Source organism: Haliotis cracherodii, unplaced genomic scaffold (genome assembly GCF_022045235.1).
Source record: "Haliotis cracherodii isolate W230 unplaced genomic scaffold, xgHalCrac1.p SCAF_23, whole genome shotgun sequence".
Taxonomy (NCBI): Eukaryota; Metazoa; Mollusca; class Gastropoda; order Lepetellida; family Haliotidae; genus Haliotis; species Haliotis cracherodii.
This window is the reverse complement of record NW_027266279.1, coordinates 1,764,749-1,788,379: the sequence shown is the minus strand read 5'-3', so window position 1 is coordinate 1,788,379 and position 23,631 is coordinate 1,764,749. Positions and strand designations below refer to the sequence as shown.

Below are 23,631 nucleotides of genomic sequence, written 5' to 3'. Positions count from 1 at the left end.
GAACCTGGCTTTCCACGTGTAATATCAAACCATGACCTGGTTCTCCTGGTGTAGAACCATACCAAAACCATGATTTGATAGTCGTAGTGTAGTGTCAGACCCAAACCATGGCCTGGTTCTCCTGATGTAATATCAGACCCAAACCAAGACCTAGTTCTTCTTGTGCAGCACCATACCAAAACCTTGACCTGGTAGTCCTGGTGAAATACCAGACCCAAACCAAGACCTGTCTGTTTTTGTGTAGCATCAGATACAAACCATGACTTAGCTATCCTGGTGCATGGATTTGTCTGAATTGCACTCGCTGGATAAAAGTTTACTTATACCAATCACAGTTACTTTAATTTTTTTATTCAGTGACTTAGTTTCTTGACATATGTAATATATCAATATCATTTCAGCTGCAAATAAATTAATAAAAACATTTTGTGATTTTCGATTTTAATTGACATTGAAATCAGAAATGTGCCGGCCTAACTATACGCAATGAAGGTGGCAGACCTATTTTGCCAGGATATGTCTTTATGAACACGCATTGGGCGACAATGAACATCGGCTCTCTTGTTTTTGAATACTTCAGTTCACACTTAAAATCGATCACACTGAGTAGCTCCTGTGTTGCAGGGGGCACGGGTGGCCCAGTCGTCTAAGGCGCCGCGATTCGCTGTGCAGAGTTGCGTCCCTTGGGCACACCAGAAACCTATGATTGTGGGTTCGAATCCTGATTCGCCCCGATTATGTTTCTAGGTTTGTCACCACCATACCCGCGCTCGTGGGTTTCACCGAAGTGGAAACGTCTTAGACATGCATCACTTCGGGCTTTCCTCCCACATTAAGCTGACACGCCGTGATATAACTGGAATAATGTTAAAAGCGGCGTTAAACCCAACTCACTCACTCACTCACTCATTCACTCCTGTTGCACCTGCAATACCCTGATGCATCACCATGTATATCATGGATTACACAGTCTGCCTGTGATGGCATATAAGAGTCAGTGAATGATTTTTTCAGCAACAGTCCTGCTATATCCTTGCGGCCTCTTATTTAATCTTTCAATAATCTGATAGTCGAGTCTTGTTTCAAACTTTGAGAAAGTCCAAGTCCATTATCATGTTTTCAATGTCTCGAAGACACCGCCTTCTCATGTTCAAATATCAGAAACACCACTTCCCGAAAGCCCATAGAACCATTCTTAATTACCAACTTCTACATTTGATTTTTGATTTTAGTAAAACAAATATGTGTTGTAAGAAAAAAATACGTTCCATTATATTGGCATTCTCTATCAATTTTATTAAAATTTCAAAGGTTTAAGTCTTTGAAAGGCATTTAGAAGTGATAAAGATAAGGAAGTGAATTTATGGATGTCAACTTCTTTATTATAAGGAACACAACGTTTCGGAGTATATGCTTACTCCTTCATCAGGTGAACGAATGCCATGAGGCAGAGAGCATATATATGTACATGTAAGAACAACAAAAGTAACAAGCATGAAATACTCATATCCCCCGCCAATATGACATGTCCGGTTGTGTGCAATGCATTAGATCCTGTGAACTATGTTCACTGGGCCTTTTTGTAAATGGCCTAATTTGCAGCACTAAAAAAGTTATTACTGGTGTCGTTTCCCATCTGCAGTTATGATAGAATATGTTACTGTATTTGGAATGAGTAAGGATGAGACAATAGCACAAACAACTTCTTCATTACAATTAGGATGGATGATTTCGGTGTAGGTTCTGACACCGTTATCAAGCAGGTGTAGTACAGAGTATGGTTGACCAGAATATATATATTGTTTATACAGTTGAGTAGGTTTAAGATCAGTGACACTGTTGTATTTGTAATGAGTTCTGTTTCTGCATAAAGTGAGTCAATGAATGCAACAACCGTGTCCATGACACTTTTGGAGGAACATACACACAAGCAATGCAGAACTTACCAACAAGAATGGAAAATGTATTCAATACTGCGAGATGACATTATGTGCCAAGTTTGGTGAAGAAATATGGTACGGTTTTCAAGATCTGCTCCGGAAACGAGGACTACCGTCATTTTCAGTCTAAATCAAAGTCGTTGCCATGGAAACACAAAAAATTGTTGTTTTTTGACATCCCAAACTATCAAAAGGCACCAGTTCACCACTAGACCTATCTATGTGCCAAGTTTGGTGAAGAAATATGGTACGCTTTTTAAGATCTGCTCCGGAAACGAAACGTGACGGATAGACGGAAGGAAGGATGGAAGGACGAAAGGACGGACGGACGGACGGCACCCATTCTTATATCCCCCTTCCACTTCGTGACGGGGGATAATAAGATAACAAAAGTTGGAAACAAGGGAAGGCAATCGAAAATTGGTGCTGGTTTCATTCGTTCCTAAAAGTTGATGTTCCTGTGGACCACAAGGGACCTTTGTCATACTTCGTTCTTTAACTTAAATTCCGAGAACGTTTTGAGAAAGAAATCAACCACCTCCAGATGGCTTTGTGATGGGTTAGAGTAACATCCTGAAAAATCGGATCTTAACAGTAGTTATCAAGCGTCCTTAAATCCCCCAAATTCGTAACATTCAGTGTTTGTTGAACGTAATCGTACAAACAAAACAAACAAGCAAAAACAAACAAGCAAAAACAAACAAACAAAAACCCGAATCTTGTTCGGGCACACTAGTCATTGTCTGACAACGTAAACAACTATCCAGCTGTATATCAAAAATAAAATACAACATTTTGGAATCTAGGAAAACTCCTCGTTGAGGTTCATGTACCAATAGAACAAGATTTGTGATGTTCCTATCTTGTCAAAACTTTTTTTTGAGTCATGACATTAAATATGCAAATGGACATCATTCATCAATACTCCATTAAAATATTTGAAAAGATACATCTGTTATACCACTGCATTATAACAATTGTACGTAAATTGTGGTTTAAACAGTAATCAAAATCAAACATTACCCATTCCAGATTCCGCAAGTCGGAACCACGTAATAAAAGTTGTTTTAAATAATTAAATAATTCTGGACATATAGAGTAGTATATCTTCCTGACAAATCATAGTCAATCAATGGAGAAGCCCATACTGCTCGAAAACCCCGACAGATCCTGTAGGTTGAAGTGCAGTCACTTACAGTCCAGTGGGATGGATTCACAAAAAACACAGTAAACGTCTCTGGGCAACAAAGGGCCCGATCAAGATTCGCCTTGATTATCCCATCATCTTTGCTCTCTACACAGGAATATTGGCTCTACTACACAATATCAGAATGCAGATCCTTCGCAGGGACATTCTGAAGGACTACCGCCAGAATTGGAATTAATGAAGATACTTTTCATCTTGTCCATCTTGTGCACCAGTAACTCTTCGAGACGGAGTACTGAATCATATTTTAGTGATAATTAACTGTGCAATAAATGTTTTCTTGGGATAATAAAGTCGTATTCTCCCAGGCCATGTCATTAATACATCGGACAGCGAAGTCAAATTGTCTTCTGTCATCAATATGTACATGGAACAACATATATGGTCTGCGAAGTAAACTAGATGACATTGATTTTCTTGACTCTTTTAGGTCACGTGACATTATATGTTTCTTAGAAACGTATTTACATGTAGACAAAAATATATATCTTTATAGAGAATATAAAAGTTTGCTTAAACCAGAAAAAAATCTTAATGAAATTAGTGAGTTAAATCTTCGAAATATTTTAGTGAAGTTTAAAGGGGGACTATTACGGTTGAGAAAAAAAGATGGAAGGTGGCAAAAAAATGATATAGGCATGAGAAACTGTTCTTTATGTGATCAAGGTATAGATGACGAATACCATTTGCTACTTGTATGTACTACTTTTGATGATATTAGAAGTAAATATCAACCAAGGGTTCATCTGCTGTGACTTCATCTCTTGTTGCAGAGCATACATTACAATGAAGTGATATTGCATGTGAAGCCAGTGTTATGTGAAGGTAATATACTAATTAAAAGTAGTTTTATAGTGACATTGGCGTTGTCTAGTATCCTTAATTCATAAAGCATCCAGGATCTTCATTACATGTATTTAGTCTTATTGAATTCAAAATGTGACATTAATAATGCATCCAACATCAATCAATAAAATTCTCTCCAGGATCTGATATGAGTGAGTGAGTTAGGGAGGGAGGGAGTATGGTTTTACGCCGCTTTTAGACATATTCCAGCAATATCACGGCGTGGGACACCAGAAATGGGCTTCACACATTGTACTCCTGTCGGGAATCGAATCCCGGTCTTCGGCGTGGCGAGTGAACGCTTTAACCCAAGGCTGCTCGACCGAACCGATCCGGTATAAAGTGTTGTGTCAATGATGCAATCAAGGCCAATGGTGTTTTAATAAACGTTTTCGTTATTTTCGTCCTAAATACAAATTGCAGTATGACCACAAGAACAGTTATATGAAAAGGTGTGTCTTACCGAACTGTTTATATTGTGAACAGATATATTTCAGCCATGTTTCACAATCCCCAATGTGGCGTCCATTTGTAAAATGTCGCAGTTAAGGGGCATTTGTGTTTGAACCCCACATGTACCAAATCTGATTAAATTTCGAATCTAATTTCTAAGTTATTGAATAAGTCAGGTGTCATTTGTGCCATGATTTCTGAGAATTTTACAAACGCCGACGACAAACGCCAAACAAAAATACCATGACATAAGCTCACTTTTTTCAGAAAGGTGTGTTAATATGTGAAATTTAATTTATTGAATTTAGTTGCACATATTATACAACTAAACTTTAGAGTTCAAAGCGGTGTTAAACCAAACTCACTCACTCATATATATATTCATTAATTCATTAATGAACGCTGATAATATGTAACGACTAGATAGGCAGACAGATTAGTGTGTAAACGAACTGAAAATGTTGCAATTATGCAAGGAACCTTAAACTACATAAAAGGCCCCTGCATTAGAATCGTCACACTACATTGTACGTATTGCCCGCTCCAGATTGTGCCAGAACACTTCCTGACCATCCTGATCATCCGTGTACTCTACATAGGAATCTTGACGCATCAACTCCACAATATCGGGAGGCAGGTCCTTCACAGGGATGTTCTCTAGGACTACAACCAGCAGTGTGTTCCGTCCTGTGTAGATACTCTCCATCTTGGCCATCTCAACTTCGTACTTACACCAGTAGCTCCTCAAGAAGTGTCTGGACAGGATGATCACAGTCTTCCTGCTGGATTTGACAGCGTTCAGGATGTTGGCTGCAATAGCCTCTCCAACGAGGAAATCTCGGTGATGGATACAGAGCTTAAGTCCTTGTATCTCTTCAAGCTTCTGCCTCATGTCCCTTACCACAAGTCCACGGTCCTCGTCAGCGTAGGATATGAAGGCATCAAACTCGAACTCCTGTTCCGCCTCTACAGGAGGCAGGTACCCTCTGTGTCTGTTCCGGGCAACGTAGTAGAGGTACCTCAGTTTCCACCTGTATCTGTACACGACGCCTGTTACGGTTAATGCCAAGACAAGCATAATGAGACTGACCATCCCAATCACCACCCCAGTGTAGGATGCACAGTTCTTCTCTAGTTCCATGATGATTTCTGGTAGATTGGCCATGTTCTTTTCGCCACCATCTACCTCTGTACAGGATAGTTCCTCCATATCATGAACACTACTGCCTTTCATGTTTAGCCACTTTAAGAAGCTCAGCGTCTCACATGTACATCTCCATTGGTTCTTATGAAGCATTATTAGCAATCCTTTGCTTGTATTGTCATCAATCTGATTTCTAAAGGTTTCATCAAGCTGCTCAAAGAGATTTTCGGAGAGGTCCAAAAGTTTCAGATTCCTCAGATCCCCAATATTGGCATTCCACGTATTCAAATAATTGGATCGAACACTCAGGTATTTGAGATTTTCTAAGCCCTTAAAAATGTCCCTTGGAAGAGTATTTAGTTTATTATTTGCTAGGTCCAGATGTTCAAGATTGGATAGCTTACGAAATGTTTCATTCTGTAAAGAATAGCCAAGATAATTGTAGCTGATGTTCAGTATTCTCAAGGAAATGAAATCATCAAAGAAGTGTGTGCTTATTAATTCACAATAATTGTGCGATCCATCAATGAATTCCAGATGATGAAGCCCGATAATCGGCCCAGACCACTGTGTAAAGAAATTATAAGATAGATCCAAAACCTTCACTCTGTTTTCACCAACGGTAATTCTAGGGATGATGTAACTCAGTTTTGAGTTGCTGGCGTTTGCATGTGTTCCATTCGGTGGAATGTTAATGGTGAAATTTCCCGGCAACGGTATGTAATCAACAGAAACATCTCCAAATTGATAAAATTCATGTTTACTTGAGTTGGCGACAGAGCAAACTGTACTGCAACTTTCGTCATGTCGTGAGATGTCAGCATAATCCATATGAGGGTTTGTGAGAATAGAAGCAAGTTGAGCTTTTGCCTGTACCGAAAATGGACGAGCATGAGACCAATGACCTGAAGAAAAATCCACAAACTGCAGGTTGGTCATTGATGTCATTGTTAGAAGGTAAATACCAAACAAAAACATGTTTCTTCGCATGGAAACAGTTTTAAGGGTTTGAGGCATGAGGACGGGCACTCGAGGATCGAGTAATTCTATCCGGTTGTCGTCCATATGTAATTCCTCAAGGACCATATCAGACATATATTTTACGTGTTCCACAGATACGAGAATGCCAGTTCCCCGATATCTGTCAATTTTATTTGCTTTTAGAATTTTCAGTGAAGAATTACGAAGACCATACAAACTCGCACAAGCCTTATCCAACCCAAGATAGGGATTGTTGGACAGGTCTAACGTGTGAATGTTTTGGAGAGGCTCAAATGCAGATTGACCAATATCAGTTATTTCACAATTTGTAATATCGAGGTGAGTTATTCCACTCAAATAGCGGAATGTTACATTTGACACGAGTCTCATGTCACAATTCCCTCCAATCACCAGCCTTGTGATACTGGTGTATTCAAATCCTTCTCCAAACACTGGATTCCTGAGCCCATCTATGTGAAGTTCCTCAAGGGAAACCAAATCTTTAAAGATTTCGTCGGGATACTGAGGAAAATATATTTCTGCCAGCGAATTATTGAGTTGTCCTTCATATTCTACCGGAGAATTACTTTCCATTTTCAGAACCCGGAGCTTCTTCTGGAACCGGAACATCCCTACAGGATAAACACTTTTGGACAAGGATAACTGATTGTGGCTAAGTATAAGGACTTCCAACTCTGTAAGTCCGACAAAAGCATTTCTCCCAAGCGTGTAGAGTTTGTTGAATGACAGATCAAGCCTTTTTAAAAATGTGTACTTTTTCAAATATTTGCCAGTATTGCTCATTCTGTTATGACTAAGTCTTAGGTCTGTTACATTGTACGGGAGGTTGTTGGGAACTGATGATAAGGATCTATTTGTACAATATGCAATGATTTCACCCTTTGTTTCAGAACATCTGCACGGCTGGCAATCAAGTGATGATCCATCTGTTGACATCAGAACCACTGTCAGCCACAGAGGTAGCACAAGTCCAATCTGAAAGTAGTTGTTTTACATTGTTATTATGACTGCAGTCCCGTACACGTATGAGTAATAACTTTTGTAGGTGTAGTAGTTCAGTGGCAGCGTAGGCGAGGAATGATAGTAGCTTGTAGCATAAAAGTGGCAGAACTGGGGATGGTTGCAATGACTGTGATTTATGTTAGATTTAGCAGTAGTAGTTGTAGTCGTAGTCGTAGTAGTAGTAGTAGTAGTAGTAGTAGTAGTAGTAGTATCGTCAGTCCTTCAGAAAGTTTTATTGTATTACCTGGTTACTTCACAGGCGTAAAAAAAAGTGGCAAAGCCTAACGATAATCATAGCATACCATTCCATTGTATGATTCTGACCATAAAAGCATGTGTTTATGAATCACTGTCACATTGTGTTGATACCAGATGTTCTGCTTGTTATCTGTCACAAACATATAAGAGCAAGTCAATCATCCACCTCAGAAAAATGGAACAAAATATATATAGGGACCTTTTTATCAGACATTTTTTGTCACTTTTCTGTCACATTGGGACACATAAAATCTTTTATCACATAATGGGTAGGTTTCTCGGCTGGATAAAGCCAAAGGATAAAAACGATTCCCGTTGGGGTCATATGCGGATAGAGATGCAAATATCAAAGGTCAAGTAGGGACTACTTTCAGTGTTATTAAACAAACATGGCTACGCCCTCGTCATTCGGCAATCGAGTCAGAATTAACCATCGGGAATCTGGATAAACTACAGAGATAATTGCTATCATTATCAAAAGAACAGTCTAATATACTTAAAATCAGTGTCTAGCTGTGACGTCGCTAAGGCATTTTATAAGTTTGGGCAACTTTGGAGATGTAAATTTCGAAACAATTTTTTGAGGGCAGTAGGCCTAGCCAAGCTGGATCAGCAGCCACATCTTTGCTTGTAGACCTCTGTGGCTTGAAACCTTTTCCACAAATTCAAATAGTTGGATTTGGCCGAAATATGTTTGAATTGTTACCTTGTTTCGTTTTGTCGCTGTGTGTACATCTGATTGCAGTTCTTAACGTTTTGACAGGACAGGCCGACAGTCAACAACGTCTGAAGGTGGCCATGACGTCTCACAAGCTCCCCACAGCGATAGACCGTTCGCGGAGCTCTCTAAACTATCGCTGCCACCAGTCAAAACTTCCCACTGTGAATAGGTGGCCACAACCATGCTTGGAGTTGAACTCGCAACCGAATGACCGTTATGTTTACAAACAAGTGACGACTGTCGTGATGCCGAATACACTTATCGATGCTATATTAATTTCTTCGTTTGACAATTTGAATTTCTGTTTCATTAAAACTATCGTGTTATTTATATAGTAAGAATGTAGATGAGAAGTTGTTTGATTTTCCGTTAGTCTGCAATCTCGAACCAATCCGATTATTAAAACAACAAAGTAAATTCGTCTGGAAAACATGGTCAGTTTTAAACTTTTTCAAAATGAAATATCATGCCATTCCCAAAGACATAAACAAAAGTATCAACGTTACTACATTTGGGGTTAGAGGGTACATTTCAAGATTCTTGTAATGGCCGCGCCCACACTGGTGGCATCGATGTTACCGAGATTGTAACGAAGGTGTCACGCGCTGGGAAGGAGCTTGGATGTCTCATAGACTGGTTCCCGTTCGTTCCTGCGATTGGAAAGCGGAACAAGTGCAGCGACACCAAGCGGAGGATCCGGGAACCAGTCTAGGATGTCTCATAGACTAGGGTTAGAGTAGCTTCCCTTTGACAAAGGGCAGTTACTCTAGCGGACAGACCGATGGATTGCCGCGAAATGCAAGTAAACACAATTGTTGTTTTGCGTATATGTTGCTTCGCCACTGTATAAGAAACAGATATCAGTTGGAACTATATTGGCTACTGTCACTGTCCGACTGACACATCACTTATGAAAACTCGCAATATTTAGGTAATGTTTGTGAGAGAGGGAGAGCGATTTTCAAGCACAGAATTATAGAATGACATTATATGATAAAGAGGTTATCACGCTTGTGTGTTTGAGGATGGTAAATATCCTGTATTAGGAATAAACACTATGTATTTAGCTCGCCAAGGCTCGCTAAATACAATGTTTATTCCTAATTAGGAGATAAACATACTGTGTTTTCAATGTAGAGCTAGGTTAGCTGTAGATTTAACCCCGCTAAATTGAATTTGGAACCGAACGCGCGCACATTGAAAACACAGTATGTTTATCTCCATTCTACCTTGACCAAATAAAACGCGAACTCTTTGGTGTTAGCAAATATACTGAGTGAAGCGGCATGGGTTGAGTTCAGTGTTTTGAGTAGGTTATCGATCTGAGTTACGGAATCACCGAACAAAATATGGCGCTGTATATACTGTATATAGCAGTTTGTTTACACCGTTATACTTCACTCGAACAAATGACAGGCATTGAAGGCATACAAGCACGGCAACTTGGTAAGCTAACATGAGGTGGGCATCCCTAAAGAAAACAAAGCAAGCTTTGCAAGGCTTTCGCTCTACATTTCGCGTCACCATTATGACGTCATATCGCTCATTGTGACGCAAAAGATATGACGTCACAGTCGTACATAGAAAAGCGCCAAAATTCCAATCTCTTTGTTGTTTCCAAAACGTAAATAGATTCCCTTTGTAGATTTCTATCGTGTTTTCTGCACGAAATGTATTGCCACACATCCTTTGAATATTGTAATAACTGCATCTGTGCATTTTGTAACCTGTAATTGTAGATATAATTATTTAAATATGCCTACCGACAATGACTGAAAATAGTACCATTCTATGAATATTAGCTTCCGTCAAACAAGCTGTTTCAATCAGAGGGGGTTTATTGTGATTTAATAGCCTCTGATTGACCAATCAGAATCGAATAAATTCCACATTCATGGTAGAATACAGGATATTTACCATCCCCAAACACAGTCGCGTGATAACCTCTATTTGAACGCTTCAATCCGCTTACCGTAACCCTCATCAAACAACAAATAAATCACGCACTCAAACCGCATTCAAATTATGGTATGTTATTTAATGCAACAAATTTTGAACTGTCTTCCATTACAGTTTGAAAGCTTTACTAAGGCTTTGAATTTTGCAACAAGAGTCGTTTGAAATGTAGACTCTAAGTGTTGGAGCTGGTGTAATATGGCTGGACAAAAAGGGAAAGGGTGTATGTGATGCCCATGTGGATGCCTAGTTCTTGTATCAAATAGGAGATTCAAACCCCGAGTCCAAGGAGTAAAACCGAAGATGAGGGGTTTAAATCTCTATCTAGCTTATAAACCGAAAAAGGAAACTTAAAACAACATTTATTAAACATTTTTATGTTTGAAACATACTTTCCATGAACCTTAGGAAACGGGCGTACAGTATCTGTTGCTGGCGTTCAGGTACTTGGGGAAAGACATTCTTAAAACCATGTGATTTATCAGTAGCCAAGTAGTACACTCACTGGGCTTCTACCTCGAAGGTTTGTGTTCGATCCTCGGGAATATAAAGAAAATATTTGTCACTCGATTTTATATATCAAATGAAAAATAAATTTCGAGCGAGAAACATTCACGTGTCACAATATGAACGGGTTATGAGATTTAACCCGACTTGAGAACAATAGGATGATGTCACTGGAGGTTTAAGCATAATGGTTTATCGTTCGGACAGGGAGTTGGTGGTACGGTTCCTGGACCCAGCAATATTCCACTCTTGTCGAGATCTTTTGCATTCAGTGCAAAAGGGGAATGGACATGTCGTCCGATTTTGGAGTCAAGCCAAAAGCTGATTGCAGATTTCTTCCTCATACAGGCCGTTATACGACACTTAGATCTTTGATTAAGGAAAATAAAGTTTGTTTGTTTGTTGTTTAACGCCGCACTCAGCAATATTCCAGCTATATGACGGCGGTCTGTAAAATAATCCAGTGATTGACATCATGAGCATCGATCCACGCAATTGGGATCGATGACATGTATCAACCAAGTCAGCGAGCCAGACTACCCGATCCCGTTAGTCACCTTTTACGACAAGCATAGTCGCCTTTTACGGCAAGTATGGGTCTCTGAAGACCTATTCTACCCCGGAATCTTCACGGGTCGGAAAATAAAGTAGCGGTGCTTACATATGTAGGTTATGTTATTTGTTTAAGTTCTCTCATGTTCTGTACTTGCGGACGACGTGAGAGGCGTTGAACCAGGTAATCCCATAGATGTTCAATTGGCGATAGGTCGGGTGACAGGGCTGGCCATGGAAGCAGAGGCACATTATTGTTCGCTAGGTACTGTGTTGAAACACGTGCTGTGTGCGCTCTTGCATTATCTTGCTGGAAGGTGTGCATATCCTGGTGCTGATGAAAGAATGGGATGACGTGATTTGCCAATATGTTATTCCTGTAGTAAAGGGCATTAACTCTTCCACGACAAACATGGAGCTCTGTTCGATGGTTATGACCGATGCCGCCCCACTCTCTGGTGGTTCTTGTCTGCTGGTATCTGCTCAGTAGCCTGAGGACTGTTGAATGATGGCATTGAAACCGTTGTGCAACGACTCTACTTGACGTACCAACTTGAAGCATGCTCAAGGCACGTTCACGTTCCTCTGCTGTTAATCTTGGCATTTCTTGTGTCAGTACCCTTTACGTCTGCAGCAACAAGTGATGTGGCTTTTAAAAGTCTGTCTTTTATAGCCCTATTCTGCATGCTTCCCGTAAAACAAAACACGTTTTCCATGATGTGCACGCAATTTGTTGCGTTTTGGCGATTTCACTCACAAAAAAATTAGGAATGTGTTTTGACGAGCTGTTCTTCTTCATGCTTCGTCCAGAACGTCGTATATTACTCATCCATTTATATATTTTCATATGACTTAAGCCCGGATGAAAATACATCCATTTTCATGGTGGTGCGTTTTCAATGCTGTTCAGTATATTATACGAAGCCTCACCTCGTGATGACGGTGGGTAAAACCAGGTAGTGCAATGATTCATTCGCACGAAAGCACGACACTTTTTAACGGGTATAACAACAGAGTATGCTCGGCTTGTCAGACAATGAATTGGTGTGTTCGTATTCAATGTCAAGTCTTCGTCTTTCATGTTCTTCTATTAAACAATAGGACACATGTCAGGAAGATCTTAAATCCAATATCTTTAACATAAGAACAATAAGGGTGGGAATTCCCCTTTACGTCCCTTGGTTTCATTTCTACTGGGGCTGCTTGACATGAGTTTCAAATGGCAGTTATTAATGACAACCTTCTATCAGAGACCGATCTTCTAAGGGAAAACAATGGGTAACTTGCAGCGTCGACTGAATAGATGTTCTCAAACAATCACGATCAAGACGTCTGGAGTGAACGTACGAGTTTGTGAGGTTGTGAGGTTTTGCCATCAAAAATAGCAGCAGAAAAGGATACATATATATTTGGCTTGAAAAAAAGAAGTTATGTTTAATTATGTTTTATGCTTGGGAAGCTAATTGTTTGCACGCCAACTGACCATGAAAGTTTGGATGGTACTCAAAGGCTAATATTTAGAATAAGTAACAATTTTACTATTTGTCCATTTTCATTTGATACCTCAATTACATTTGCAATCATTTTGGACAAATTAACTTCCTTGGGAGTTTCCAGCAGTCGCTTGAGGCCGATCGGCTGTTTTTGAAATCATGTAACTTCATTTCATTGGTTAATGACGCATTATCGGAACTACTTTTTCCGATTCTAACAAGTTTCTGCCATATGAAATTTGTCATTTAATTTTTGGGGGGTTAATTCAAATATAACATCCCATGAAATACGATTTGTAAATACAGTACTATTTGTAGACTAAATCGTCTGCTATATATGAATGTAAACAACAATGTAAAGACTCCAATCCAATAGTGAACGATCTTGTTAAGATTATAAAACGGTATAAAAAATATATAAAAAATTCTATGACAGCGGGGGAGAGATCAAAGGCAACGACATTGACTGTTGTTTCAAAACGTAAGACATACATGTAGGCTCACTTGAAAGAGTCTGTCAAATAAACCCTTTCTGTTGTAGAATCAGTATTGTGTTCTTTCACAGTCATGACAGTTAGTTACTCTGAGACTTTTCATTTTGTATTAACAATAATGCCAAGTCATTTTAAATCCATTTGTGTATTATTATACATGAATCAAATTGTATAGGTATCGCCAAAATTCATTATTTTCCTTTAATATTGAAGAATTAACACCCCTAAAACGAACTATTTTGCACTCGCGGAATCTTAGTGTTCAGTGTAGAATTTGTGTGATCAGGTGATCAGGTATCGACGAAGTCGCCTCTGCAACAAGATCTAGCTGTTTCTTTCTTTTCAGCGTCTTTTTTTAAAACTTGACGACGGGTAATAAAAACAATAAACTACTCGTGACTAGGAATGACGGATGATCTGTCCCTTGTGATATTAATGTTGAAAATCCTTCGACCATCCGTCATTCCTCGTCACTCGCAGATTATTGTCTGTGTATCATATACATAAATTTGATTTAATATATATGTATCATATACATATTATGTTGTTGAATAGGGTAAGTATATATACTTACACACAATGTCATGGTTGAGTATTTCCAAGGCGTCCAACTACTGAAGACATCTGTCCGAGGCAGCTACTACACTTATGTCATAGACACATACGTAACAGACTGGCTTGTACCTGTAAACTACTTCCTGGTATTGTGTTGGGCTCAGGTTTAGACATGATATCTTCCCGATCCACGTTTGAATGCATGTATTGTAAATTAAAATTGATTTTTTTCGTGAGTGTTGTGTAGAGGTTTCAGAACATGCCATTGGTAGGCCTTTCCTCTATTGAAAACGTCTTGGATATGATACGGAGACGTGTGCGTCAAAGGCATGAGTCACCGACCACTTTGTCTGAACTTGACCCAGCGCTATAAGAGGAGAGGGCCAGCTAGACTCCCTCAAATCACCATAAGGAGACTCATACGTCTATAGAGAATATTTGTGTACAATTGTTCCACAGCTTTAAGTGAATTACAAATGAGAAAGAGAAGCGATAATCGTGAGAACTTTCATTACATCTTTTTCCAAACAATGACTTTACCTCTATTTGAGTGGCTGGTAATTAGATCAATAGTAGTCCGGAGAGCGGAAGGCCCTGGGTTCGATCCCCGGCCGTGTCATACCAAAAGAGTCAAAAGATGATACTTGTTGTTACCCTGTCTGGCGCTCGGCATTAAGGGGATAAAACAAGGACTAGTCGGCTCGGAGTGCACACACACACACACACGCACGCACGCACGCACGCACGCGCGCGCGAGCACACACACACACACACACACACACACACACATGCACGTCGCTATATAAGTGCAATAACCTTGGACGAAACGTTAAACCCATTTCACCTCACCTCGTCGAGTGAATGACAAATCGTGGCGATATTTCGCACTACTGATCCAAAAACGTCATCAATGAAATATCCCATCTTAACCCTATTATCCTTAAAGATTATAGGCGGTCATAACATCTGTCATACTTCACTACCGGTTATAATGTGTTCCACATTCGTTCATAATTATAGTACAACTATAACAAGAAACCAATATCCCATACAATTTTTATTTACAGTTATTTCCGAGTACACCCTAACATTTGTGATGTGAAAATATGGAACGTTGCTCAACGCAGCCTTAAGCCCCTTCCCTCTGCTCCCACTCATTTGGGAGCGGTCGGGTAACCTAGTGGTTAAAGCGTTCGCTCGCCACGCCGAAGACCCGGGTTCGATTCCCGACATGGGTACAATGTGTGGAGCCCATGATATTGCTGGAATATTGCTAAAAGCGGTGTAAAACCATACACACTCACTCACTCCCACTCATTGGTGTTGCAGGTCACACGAATGCTCTCAAGGCAAAGTAAGTTCATGTTTGTCTTAATAAGGTAGGGGAGGCACGGGCGGCCCAGTCGTCTAAGGCGCCGCGATTCGCTTGGCAGAGTTGCATCCCTTGGGCATGCCAGAAACCTATGATTGTGGGTTCAAATCCCGGTTCGCCTCGATTATGTTTCTAGGGTTGTCAACACCATACCCGTGCTCGTGGGTTTCATCGAAATGGTAAACGTCTGAGACCTGCATCACTTCGGGCTTTCCTCCCACATCAAGCTGACACGCCGCGATATAACTGGAATACTGTTAAAAGCGGCGTTAAACCAAACGCACGTCCCACCAACGTACAGGTCGCTGGATACACAAAGAGGTAATGATCTTTTGACCCTAATCTATGCCAAAATAATGGAAATGCGGGATTCTGCGAAAGAACGTAATGACAGCATGGATTGAAAAATTGAAGAATTGCATGAACAATTTGACACTGAACTCAGGAATATGAAGCGTACCATCGAAGAGAAGAACAGCGACCTGATAACAGCGTCAAGAGAGATAGAAAGGTCTAAAAACGTAGAGCTCAAGCTACGTTGAGACGTACGGATACTAGTCTCTCAACTACGCGATAGAGATTCACGGATACACCACCTTGAAAGCCATCTGAAAGACAATATTAGTAAGCTAACACGAAAAACCAAAGCTATAGACGGGAAAATAGACACAGTAAACACTCGCAACAAGCTTATGTACTCTGAAGCAAATAAAAGCCCCCCGCTGCTCAGAATTGTGAGTTCCTGTGCACAACTAGGCAATGAGACCGACAGTGTTCTGATCAGAACAGCAGAAACCAACAAAAGTAACACTCCAAGTGTTGTGGACGTTACTATTAACCACGAGAGGAATACTATTGGGGACAACACTGAGAACGACGAGGACGCAGACTGTGACACTATGTGTACAATTCCTGCTCAACCTGACAGTGCCAGTGATGACCATACCAGGGTTGGATGTGATGACGTCAGCCATAAACAACACGAAGACCATGCTCGGAGATCTGTGAAATTCGACAGTGAATGGTCTAGTGCTTTTAGAGGTGTTTCACCAATATTTAAAACAAAACGGTTTGTGCTATCGTATGTTAGGGCGGATAAACAACTAAAAACAGTACAAGATGACATATGTGAATATGCTAAACAACGTGGCGTCCATGTGAGTTACGTTCGTTTGTTGAGGCACTGGGAAGGCTACAATCCCAAATACACACTGAGAGTGAACATTGACAGTAGGACAGCAGAGGTTACTCAGAATGAAAATGTCTGGCCGCCAAATGTAAGATGTCGGGAATGGATACCACAGTCACACAAATAACAGCAATGGTGTACGCTAACTCGTCTAACATGATAACATTGAATACTTGCCTAATACTTATTACCATGCTAAGCGTTGGGACATGGAATATTCGGGGAGCCTTATACAGCTGTCAGTATCTGAATAAGGTCGCTGACCAGTGTGATGTGCTGACTCTTACAGAACACTGGCTTACAGAGAACACCGCAACCTACCTGGACAAGATGAGAGGCAAGTTTGACTGGGCTGTTGGAATACGATCTGAACAGCATGCAGAGTTGAAGGGGGAGTAGCTATTCTTGTGAAACATTCTCTGAGTAGATATGTACACGTACATGACACTATTTTGCTAGCCCTGTTCCCAACAAACAGAGAGACATTGGTGTTCTCTCAAACGTTTCCCCTGATGTTTCAACTATTTTAACAATATAGAGTAACGTCCCCTTGCGAAGCATAAAATATTCAAGAAGCACTCTTAACATCACTTATTCCTTTAACATATATGTTTAAAAAGTGAGGTTTAAAAGAGTATTTCTTAGCTTTATGTAACTCATGGCCTAGTCCTCAGATCGTTGATGTAAAGTTTTTGCTGTATTCCTCATTTGATGTGGTCAGAGTGTGTGCATTGAATAAAAGGATATTATTAAGTTACAGCAATTTTAATCTTGGACACACTTCACAGCTGGATCATTTTATGTTGGTCAAGGTGATCTACTATTCATATCAATGATATCTTTTTAAGATAAATTAACTCAACAAATTTCCATTTAGGACTAAAATATAAGAGTTACAAAAAGGTCCCTTAAATGCCAAAATGGAGGTTTTTGAGTGACTTTGACCTTGGGCCTTTATATGCCAAACACTAATCAATCCGACTCCCCAGGGTTACACACATGGTATACAAAGTTTTAATGCCAGACTGATTTGCGTGAAGAAGCTTCTTCGAAAACAAACGCGCATGCCTGACGAGTCAGAAGCGGACAACTTCATTGATTTTATTTTTCAAGAAACTGCTCATTTAATTGCATGTACAAGCACAAACACTTTCATACAATCTAAGTACACTCGAAACCCTACACCGTCCTCCAAACCCACACCTTCGGATGCTGCAAACCTCCCTCCCCCTAACCACACATTGTCGCGAGTAATTGAAGATGACGTCATCCACTCTTCATGACTCATGTCGTTCAAACAAAGGACTGCTGTCCTGTTGTCTCCCACACCTTCACATTTTCTTACAAATAATACTATGGGTAATATATAGAAAAGGATATAGAGATTATTATACTAGCATGTTTGTCATACTGATCTTCTCGAGCGAGAGAGAGGGAAATACATGAGATATTACACGAATTTCGAAAAATCAGTATGACACACATACGAAGGTAATAATTTCTTTGTTACCGATTATTTCTTAATCCCTTTCAGCTCCCCTAACAAATGCGCTGCCGCCGATGGCCGATTAAATTGTCGAATGACGTCAACAATCTTTAGCTATGACGTCGTTTCTTGTGTGACGTTATTCGACCTTACGTCACAATAACATTGAATGACGTCAACAACGCCATCCTGCTTTTATGAACTCGCTTATGAGCTCTCTCTCTCTCTCTCTCTCTCTCTCTCTCTCTCTCTCTCTCTCTGTGCGTGTGTGTGTGTTGTTATATTTTCACATTTATTCAGCACTATTATTAATATTCAAATATCACAATATAATAAAGGCCTCGAGAAGGCCTCGTAAGTGTGTCACTTGTGCCTAATCCATTTGATTTTCCACAATAAAATATGTTTAAATCAATACACCATTTATTCATTTGTTAACTCAAATAATTATATCATACAGTTAATAACACTCACGCCATAATAACAGAAATAAAGTTTCACACAATGCCCTGATTATAACTTCTAAACCCTTCTTGGAAACAGTTACCATGGTCACTTTTTAATGGAAGCTGATTGGTTTTTAGTTTTTGGTGTAAAGTGTTACCTATTTTCGTGGTAATAGTAGCATGAGTTTTACCGGTGTTGGTGTTACTGTGAGTAGCGACAACCTCGGAAAGATGATGTTGTGATAATGTAAACATCACTGGAAACGCTTCATATCTGTTACAAGAGTAGGACCCGCTTCTCGGACTCACTACTTCCCAAAGAAGAATGTCTCAATGCAAAGACGTTTAAATAACCGTGATCAGCTAAATTAACTGCAACTGAGTCATTGAATCGATCAGGAATCAGAACAGCTAAAGCTCAAAAGCGATATTGAGATACAACGTGACAGGTCATAATGCAACAACGTATGTCCATATCATAACATCCACGTTATTTTATTTACAAACACGCGCATCAGGCCTTACTGCTTTTTTACAATTTTATATAATCGGTGGATGACATAAACACTGGAACTAAAACTCAGTTCAACTGGTTTGATTATTTGGCACAGTGAACTATAAACATAAAAGTACAGAAACATGACTGTGTCTCGGTGGGGAGAAGGCGAAAAATGCACTTCAAACAATCGCTAATTTGGAGGTGTGAGGTGAAATGGGGTTTGCCGTCGCGTCCAAGATTATTGCTCTAAAATAACGACGTCCATGCACGTGTGAATGTGGCTGCTTGTACTCGTAACCATTTCTTGTTTGTTTCATTTCTATCCACATATATATATACCGTCTTTCCATATACATACATCATAGCTGTGTTTTGGACAGTATACAGTGTTTCGGCGACTGTTTTCAGTCTAGTAACGTTTCAATAAAGTTTGTCATTTTATGGTCAAATCCCATTTTCAAGTGTTTTCTTTCTTTTGCAGGTAGGTTTGGTTTTAAAAGTAGCTTTGTGATATATTGCTAGTTATTGTCTTTCGATGACAAGTTTTCAACAATACAATTGTATATGACATGTTCCAGTTACAATGTGGCTGACATATTGCTATTTGAACTCACACACCCAACCAAGTCGGCTTCGCCCTAATTATTCTTAGTTTGGCAGCATCCTGTCAGTGCTCATGGGGGTAAGCATTTAAGACCTGCGTCACTTCGGGTTTCCTCTAAAATTATGTTGACACCACGTCATAAAAGCTTAAATCGCCTACTATTCAAAGCGGCCTTAAACCAAACTATCGTCTAAAAGTTCCAGTCTTTATGCTATTACATTTATGTCTTTCCTGATATAGTCTAGATGATGTAAGAGAGAATGATTTTTTTCTTTTTCAGTTGTGCCAAATTGCTCATTCCCGACGAGATGATTCAAACCCTACTGCTAGCACACCGGTCTAAACTCATCTACCAGCATCAACGGTTCAAGCCCTACTTCATGCATCAGTGGCCAAACCTATATTGCCAGCATGAACGTCCCCCTAACACCTTGCAGCATCGAATCTCTTCATAAGTGAGTGAGTGAGTTGGGTTTAACGCCGCTTTTAACAGTATTCCATATATATCGCGGCGTGTCAGTTTAATGTGGGAGGAAAGCCTGAAGTGATACAGGTCTCTGACGTTTACCACTTCGGTGAAACCCACGAGCACGGGTATAGTACTAACAAATCTAGAAACATAATCGGGGCGAACCGGGATTCGAACCCACAATCATAGGTTTCTGGCGTGCCCAAAGGACGCAACACAGCCAATCGCGGCGCCTTAGACGACTGGGCCACCCATGCCCCCTCTTCATAAGGTTTGTGTCTTGGCTTCATCAGTAGCCAAGCCGCTTAGGACAGCTACTCAGATTTATGGACTGTCTTATACGACAAAGGCCCCTTCGATGCTTGTGGCTGCGATGATATCGGAGGAGTAACTGGAAACGCGCTTGTTCGTTGAGGTCAAAGGGAGACAACTCAATCAACGGTTTCACTGCCCCCATCTCGGTGTTTTGTAATTTGCGGAATATTGCTTAGTTGACACCGGTGTGGTTTCATGGGCCGCGCACTGAAATTTCAGTTCTTGCAGCTTCACCCGGCCTGTTGCGTTACCTACATATTACATCGATATGACTCACTGGATTGAGGAGCCGTGCCGTTGATGGTCAAAGGGAAGTAACTATGCATCCTGTTTAACATTTACATTCGTCACCACTCGCCCCTTTCCGTAGCCTGCAAGAAGAGAGTCGCTATTCGGCTTGTTGGTCACGACTGTAACATTTTACTGAACCGACTTACCTCCCTTTGGAACAAGGGGGACAACTCGTGATTTGCTGTACGCGATTAGCTCCCTTTGGATGAGATGCCATCAAGCTGGAGGCTGAAGTTTAAAATTGTGTGGAGCATTCGTGACCAATCGCCCCTTTCCGTAACCTGCAATCGCTATTCGGCTTCATTCGTCATCACTCGCCCCTTTCCGTAACCTCGCTATTCGGCTTGTCCCGGAATGACACAAGTTCGTCACGAATGTGTGCGGAGTTTAGGCAATGGAGTTAACAATACAAACACGATTACTTCCCTTTGACCACAAACAACCAAGCTCCTTCCCAGCGCGTGACACCTTCGTTTCACGAGTGCTCGGCGAACGGGATATCACTGTGAGGAGTATGACAAACAACACCTGAATATCACGTGGTTCTTTTTGATGTTTTCTTCTGCGCAAAATCCATTTTTTAAAGAAAACGAATCGAACGAAGTAGCAAGAATATTGAAACGTACACGTTGAGTTTTAATTCACGTAACTGGGCCAGCTTGACAGAGCTTCCAATCCCATTTAGGTACATATGTATTGCATGATGTTCTGGGCTTGAGATCCAGGGAGCAAAGACCCGTTCCACAAGGCGATCGAAGCGCAACGACAGTCGTAATTAAGACTATGTTGAAGTATGGGTGTCACGATACCTTTAGCGCTACGAGTGCTTTGTGAACGGTGAACCTGGAGGTGTTCCCCAACATGTATCCTTACTATAACCCTTTAATAGATTACCAGTCCCAAAGAAAAATAGAACATAACCCTGGCAAATGTAGGCTCCCCTCAAATATCTTGTAAAAGAAAATTGACCCGTGAAGATCCGGGGTAGGTCTTAAGCAACCAATGCTTGCCGAAAAAGGCGACTTTGCTTGTCGTAAGAGGCGACTAACGGGATCGGGTGGTCAGGCTCTCTGACTTGGTTGATGAATGTCATCATATCCCAATTTCGTAGTGCGATGCTCATGATGTCAATCACTGGATCGTCTGGTCCAGACTCGATTATTAACAGACCGCTGTCATACAGCTGGAATATTTCTGAGTGCGGCGTTAAACAACAAACAAATAAAGAAAAAAATATAGTGAAAGAAACTTGGAGGTTGGGCTGTTTATGCTCCTGTATGGTTGAAGGTTCAAATAACTGGCATCCCTAAACATTTAAGATACCGGGACTGTACAGAACGTCACCTCATTCGTACAGCCCACTTCATTGGACCAGTGAAGATTCCGTGGTAGAATAGGTCTTCAGCAACCCATGCTTGCCGTAAAAGGCGAATAACGGGACCGGGTGGTCAGGCTCGCTGACTTGGTTGATGCATGTCATCGATCCGATTTGCTATAATCGATGCTCATTATATTAATCACTGGATTGTCTATATAATAGTCATATAGCTGGAATATTGCTGAGTGCGGCGTTAAACAACAAACAAACAAACCAACCCAGTTCATTGCCGTCACTTTTAACTGAAGGAGCAACTGCTTTTACGCGATTTTACGACCGCTTCTCACGTGGACGTGGAAATAATTATTTAATCTATCATAGGTATCTTCTATATATGTTTTAAGTCTTTAAGTTTTAATATAATTGAGTAACTGTTCACTTGAAATAGTATATATTTCAAAAATTTAATTATGAGGACCGCCCTTGTGTAATATAACAGAAAGTTAGCAATGTTCATGTGCGTTAAATCTCCTCAAGGAGAATCACGATGTTGTTCGATACAATAAGTCCAAGGTGGAAGTGAGTTGTGTATATTTTGGGTTTTATTCCTATGGACCAAAGGGAATGATTGCCCAAATCGTCTAAGGCGCTCTTCAGAGTTGCCTCTTGTCGCTCCAGGATCCGATGACCATGAATGAGAATCCAAGATGTTTATTACACTTGGTTTGTCAACATCGGTGTTACAAGAATAAAACTTAAAAGTGTGAATAAACTTTGATGCGGTTTAGATGTTTACCACTTTGGTGAAACATAGAATCAGAGCGACACGAGATTCGAACCCTCGCTCTGCACGGCGAAGTCGGTATGTATTCAGAAACGTGATTTCTTATTTGAAAAGCGAAAGTCAGATATTACGGACCATTTACACATGAGATCGTAATACCTTACGTTAACAGCAGTATTTGTCGTTTAACACCGAACTCAGGAATATTCCAGGTATGTGACAACTGTAAGTAAATATACGCGTCTGGATCCAGTGATTGATATTATGAGCAATGATCCACGCCGTCGGGGTACGATAACACGTAATTAAGCAAGTCACCGAACCTGACCACCCGGTCCATGACTCGCCCCTCACGGTCATGGGTTGGTGGGAACCTAATTGTAACACGGAATGAGTGAGTCGGGTTTAACGCCGCTATTAAAAGTATTTCCTGTAGACCACGAAGTGACTCAGGTTTTTGACGTGTACCACTTAAGTGAAACAGACACAGTGTGTGAGTGAGTATGGTTTTACGCCGCTTTTAGCAATATTCCAGCAATATCACGGCTGGGGACACCAGAAATGGACTTCACACATTGTACCTATGTCCTAACAGACATAAAAATATAATTTTGGCGAAACGGAATTCAAGTTTCTGGCATGCCTGAGGGACGCAACTCTGCAGAGCGAATTTCGGCGGCTCAGACGACGTGCAATGGCATCCACAGCAATATCCTTTCAAAATTAAT

At 40.5% G+C, this 23,631-nt stretch overlaps 1 protein-coding gene across 1 annotated transcript; it reads right to left on the bottom strand.

Annotated features, from left to right (window-relative positions):
• Nucleotides 1-4,966: 4,966 nt before the first annotated feature.
• Nucleotides 4,967-14,214, bottom strand: LOC139471855 (toll-like receptor 4). Its single transcript, XM_071254354.1, has 2 exons — nt 14,150-14,214; nt 4,967-7,567 (listed from the first exon to the last, which is right to left on the bottom strand). Exons 1-2 carry the CDS (start codon nt 14,159-14,161, stop codon nt 4,967-4,969), a joined length of 2,613 nt encoding a protein of 870 aa, XP_071110455.1. The 5' UTR covers nt 14,162-14,214.
• Between the last annotated feature and the right edge of the window lie 9,417 nt (nt 14,215-23,631).